The sequence below is a fragment of the Psammomys obesus genome, unplaced genomic scaffold, assembly GCF_907164565.1.
Source record: "Psammomys obesus unplaced genomic scaffold, mPsaObe1.curated_primary_1811, whole genome shotgun sequence".
In the NCBI taxonomy this organism is placed as follows: Eukaryota; Metazoa; Chordata; class Mammalia; order Rodentia; family Muridae; genus Psammomys; species Psammomys obesus.
Window position 1 is genome coordinate 681,617 of NW_026592890.1, and position 5,368 is coordinate 686,984.

At 53.2% G+C, this 5,368-nt stretch overlaps 1 protein-coding gene across 1 annotated transcript in view; it reads left to right on the top strand.

The window, feature by feature from the left end:
* Positions 1-682: 682 nt before the first annotated feature.
* Positions 683-5,368, top strand: part of Mthfd1l (methylenetetrahydrofolate dehydrogenase (NADP+ dependent) 1 like) — a 170,168-nt gene continuing 165,482 nt past the window's right edge. Inside the window, exon 1 of the mRNA XM_055616128.1 lies at positions 683-1,064. Coding sequence (XP_055472103.1) covers positions 850-1,064 — 215 coding nt within the window. The 5' untranslated portion in view covers positions 683-849. The remainder of the gene's footprint in view (positions 1,065-5,368) is intronic.

The window sequence follows — 5,368 nt, forward strand, 5'->3', positions numbered from 1 at the left end:
CTTCGACCTTCCCTCGCCAGCCTTGGCAAACAGTTGAACCCAAGTAAAATGTGATTAAAAAGAGGAAGAGGAGGAGAATTAAGGAGTTGGGCGAACTCGTAGCTCTGCCGATGAACCGAATGACTTGTCTGTACCCCCAGGTTCTCCTAGTCAGAGAATCAGATGACTCCCACTCCATCCCTCACATCTGTTGGGGTTAAATGCTGTCTCTTTCAGGCCCACGGGGCAGGGTGGGTACCTCAACGCTGTCTCTACCTTGAACTTCTACCTTACTTGTGGGCTACAAAGTTACAGTGTTATTCCTGCGGCCTTGAGAATTACAACCCTTTAAGACTCTCGGTCCTGAGGCCAGCGACGTTAGCCAGCTTCGGGCTACAAAGCCAGCACTGCAGTCTCCAAGAACGACTCTTGGCCTCAGGCTACCTCCCACGCAAGCCTTCCTCCCGGAGGTCCACACTGGGCTGGAGGCCCTGCCTTCTGCAGAAAGAGCGCAGCATCCTGAAGACCGAGAGCGGCCCAGGTTTTGAGGCACACTGGCTAGCCCAGGCACCCAAGGGCGAGGGCTCAGCACAACCCTGACGCCCCACCTCCTCTGCCTTGACTTTCGGGCAACTCCAACCAGCAGCCTCGCGTCCGCTGGCCCCCGCCCTCCGAACGTCACGGCCACTAGGTACAGTGCCCCCTAGGGGCCTCCGTCCCGCCCACGAGGAAGAGCCCGGTCCTTCCTGCTGCTGGCCGGTCGCTGTGTAGCTTGGCTCTCCCCGGTGCCTAAGTCTCCAGCCCCGGGAGGAACTCGGTGCCGCAGCTCGGCGTCTCGGGAGGCCCCGCGGCCGCGCGCTCCGCAGCAGCATGAGAGCCAGCCTGCCCCTCCTGCTGCGCCAGCTCAGCCGCTGGCAGCTACCCCCGGGCCCGGCGGGTCGCCTCCGAGAGCTGAGTGGCTCCAGCAGCAGCAGAGGAGGCGGTGAGCCCGAGGCTCCGCGCGGGCGGCGGCTGCAGGATGGCCAGGCTTTGGGCAGCCGTGGCCCCGGCAGCGCGGCAGCCCCCGCGAGGGAGCCCATCGTCAGGTGAGTGTCCGGCTTGCCGCGCGCAGCTCCCGAGGCGGGGACCCAGGACGGATGGGGCAGCGGGGCTCTCGGACGCCGGGGACCCAGGGGACCGCGAGGGCGGGAGGCACAGTGCTTGGTGCCAACTTGCTGGGGGCGCCTGGCGCCTGGCAGAGAGGGCGTGGGGGAAAGGGAGGCCGGGAGCGCAGGACCCCGGGGGCGAGCGCATCCTCCCGCCGGCTCCCGCCGCACGGACCGCACGCCCCGCTCCACGTGCGCCGCCCGCCCCCGGCTCTGATGCAACCGCGCCGGGCGTGGCGCCGGCAGGAAAGGGGCGGCACGAGCCAGGGCGGGAGAGCGGCGGGGAGGACGGCCCCGCCATCCCGGCCCCGCCATCCCGCCCCCGCCGCCGCCCCTGCCCCGGGAGGCGCGGGCGAAACGGTCGCTGAAGCCCTGCAGGTCGCCGCGCGGGGCCGGGTCTGCAGGGTCCCTGCCCTGGCTCGCGGCGGCCGTCCAGCCACCCGCGGCCCGGCCAGGCCCCGACCCGAGAAGGCGGCTTGCTGGGCCACCGCGGTGCCGAGGGACCCGCTGAGGACCTCACCGCAGGTGGCGGGAAAGCCCTTTCCAGTCTGGCTCCCAACTGGCGCTATGAAAACAGTTAAACGAGCAAAGAAATTCTGGCCCGGGGACTGTCACACATAACCCGCTACAAATAGTTATTATTGCTGTTTGCTTATTTATTTATTTATTTTCAATAAACTGAGATGCAAACTTGAGGGTTTAGCGGACTAAAGAGCAAAAATTGAAATATTACGTAGGTACCTTTGTAGCAAGGAAAAACAAGTTCCCACATTTTCCTTTGCAATGTTTTGTGGATATGGAAATTTGAATTTCAAGTAGTCTTCGCATGCTATGAAATGTCCTTATTTTTTTATTTTCTACCTGTTTGAAAATGTAAGCCCAGGCTAGGGGGATCGCCCAGGTGGCAAAGCACGGGCTGGGACAGCCATGTGGGTGTGGTGACGTACTCCTGGGGAGGCAGAGACAGACAGATCCTGGGGCTCAGTAACCAGCCCACCCAGCATGGTTTAAGAGCTCCAGACCAATGACGGGGCCTGTGTCCAAAAGCAAAGATGAGCAACTGTTGAGAGACAGCACCCGAAGTTGACCTGTGCTGTGTGCGCACACCAACACACAGGCACTGGAACATACATGAACACATAATTAAAGTGTGGGCGCGCGCCTGTGTTCTTAGCTGGTGGGCGGTAGTTTCCTGGCTCCGCTTTGGAGCCCGAGGACAGTGCTTAGGAATCGGTTGCCTTCCTTTTGCAGTATGCCTGTGCTGCTGGGTGTGAGGGCATGGCCAAGATGTCGGTGCCAGCGTCTTCACCTGCAAGTGGAAACCATTGATGTGTCATGTAGTTCTGTTGGCCGGCCATTACAATAAGTTTATCATTGCCTGCACCTCTGGGATTTGGCCATTAAGATAAGTTCATCACTGTCTGCACCTGTGGGATTTGGCCATTAGGATAAGTTTATCACTGTCTGCACCTGTGGGATTTAGCCATTAGGATAAGTTTATCACTGCCTGCACCTGTGGGATTTGGAAGTCGGAGAAGGGATCAGATTGGCTGTCACCTGGAGTAGACAGCTGTTCAGGAGCACAGGGTGGAATCTCGCATCGTCCACGTGGCATGAAATCCCCAAGAAGCATAGTGAACCTTACATAAAAATCATCTGAAAGGTCATTTTTGGAAATGCTGTGATTCCTGGTGGGTGTCTGTCATCTGAAGGGATCCTGAAAGTATGAGCCCCCAAAACTTGCAGAGTGGGTGACTGCAGAAAAACTGCCGGGCTACACCTGGCTGTTAGTTATTCCCCCACGGGTCCATCTATCGGGGGCTTGGGCCACAGAGTGGTGCTCCTGAGGCCCCTGTGGGGTGGGACCTTTGAGAAGGTGGGCCTTGTAGGAGGTGCTTACTACAGTAAATATTGTAGACCTGCCCTGAAGGAATGCTGGGGATTTACTTCGTGTCCTCTTCCTTGTGGCTCCTGGTATGAGGAGCTTTGCTCTGAGACACAAGCCTGTGAAAACGGGCTGTCCCTGCTGGAGGCTACCAGATCTCATACTGGAACATCTCCGAGGCCAGGAGCCAAAATAAACCTTTTCTCTTTGTAAGTTAGTTGCTTCAGACATTTTATTAAAGTAATGGGCAGTGACTAATCTACCTAGGGACAACAGCGTCTGTGAAGGATTGCTGCCTCACCAGTGTTCTTACGGCACACAGGATGATATATGAAAAACACAAGCCACTGACAAACAATAAAAATGTGATTTTTTTTTTTTGGTTTTTTTTTTTTTGTGTGTGTGTGATTTTGATCTTTCATGGGGCTGAAGAGATGGCTCATCTGGCAGTTGCAAAGGATCCAAGTTTGGTTCCCAGCACTCACACCGGGACTGAGCCACCCATCACTCCAGCTTAGGTGATGTGAGGCCCTCCTCTGGCCTCCATACATATACAGTTAATTAAAAATAAATTCCATCCATACAGCAAATACATTTTGGAAAGGAAAGAGTCTGCTGTCATTTAACTGGCAGCAATTTTTGTCTTAGTGGTTCATAAATTGGTGACGTGTCTTTTCTAGCTTAGGTTTGATGGAATACTGTATAGAAGATAATCTTATTAATCTCGGATTCGGCTCATGCATGGGCTCTGCTGCTATAGCAAAATACCACTGGCTGAGTAACTACGGAGATTTCTCTCTCACTCTTTTGGAGGAAGTCCACTGTCAAGGGGCTGGCATGTGGCCAGGGCTTTGCTACGTCACATCATAGCTGAAAGATATATCTACAAGAGAGACACAGTTGTAAATTCATTCCCTCCATTATCCCCTGACACAGCCTCAACCTCCTAAATGTACCGTGTCAGCACTGTTGCAGCAAATATTAAGTTTCCAACACATGAGCTTTGGGGGACCCATTCAGACCATAGTCACACCCGACAGTAACATCCAGAGTAAAGGCTCCAGGACGGTCCCCAAGTTGGCTGACTCATGGCTCCCCATCTTTGGTCTTCTCACCTCCCAGCCAGTGAGACATAAAGAGGGCCAGGCTGTGTGTGTCCTCTTACTGCAAACACATCCTTACCTTCTTCTCTTGGCCAGAAGCTGATCACATGATCCCAGCCAGAAGCAAGAGAGGGCCCCGGAGATTCATGTGGTCATGTGCAGTTAGAATCTTACTACTGAAGGAGAGGAATTGGGAAGACTGCGGAGAAAGTGGCTGGGAAGAGCTTTATCACTGCCGCTGTTATGCGGAATGTATCTGGTGATGGCCAAAGCAGAGAGTTACGAAACTCCACTGCTGGACTGTTTCTCTAAACACAAATGGCTGTCTGAAGGAGAGGTTTGTGAAGCAGGTTTATGTTCCTGGAAGGGCCCTTCTTTTACCTTTGGAGGAGTTGAGAAGTTAAATGTGGACTTTTCTTACCGAGGCTCTCAGCTGGCAGGGATCAGGGTACTTTGGTAATTTTCAGTAACATGGCCAGCTGTTTCCTCCCACACTCAGGCATGGCCACAGCTAGCTTAGCCACAGGGAGAACGAGGAATGTAGTTGTTAGAGCAAGGCAGCTTTGTCCTCAGCTCATAGGCTTAGCACAGTTAGCCAGGTGGGCTGACTGAGCTGGAGCAGAAACCATAATAGTGTCACTAGCCAGTAGTGTTGGGGCCTTGTCAGCTTAAACTTCACCCACCTAATTTTAGCTACACTGTTCCCAGTCAGAACTGAGGTTTTCTTCCGGAAGGGCATAGACACATCTTTGGAAACATTTCTGCTACTTTTTAGGTGTATGGGGCCTAGCATTGTTCTGCAAGTAGCCTGGCAAGGAGTGGAAACATGATACGTGTGGCCAGGTGTGGGCAGGTACCCCAGCCAATTCTGATTTTTTTTTAATGGTATTGTTACATTGTGGGGTCCCTTCGTGTCATTGTATCTTCTGTCTGCCTGTTACCTCAACCATTTTAGGTCTGACAACTGATTAAAAAGGTCACCCAAACTTCTGGACCCTAGAGTTACAGAAGGCAGTTAGCCTCCTTGAGCACTGGAAATCGACTGAGGTTTTCTGGAAGAGCAAGTCGTGCTCCTAACTGTTGAGCCATTTCGCCAAGCCCCTGACAGCTAACTTAAACCTAGTGATAATCTTATCTATTGAAATGCTCCTTTCATTTTGTTTTTGTTTGTTTGTTCTGTAGGGTTTTTTAAAATTGAGGATGGTGATTTTATTATTATTATTATTATTATTATTATTATTATTATTATTATTATT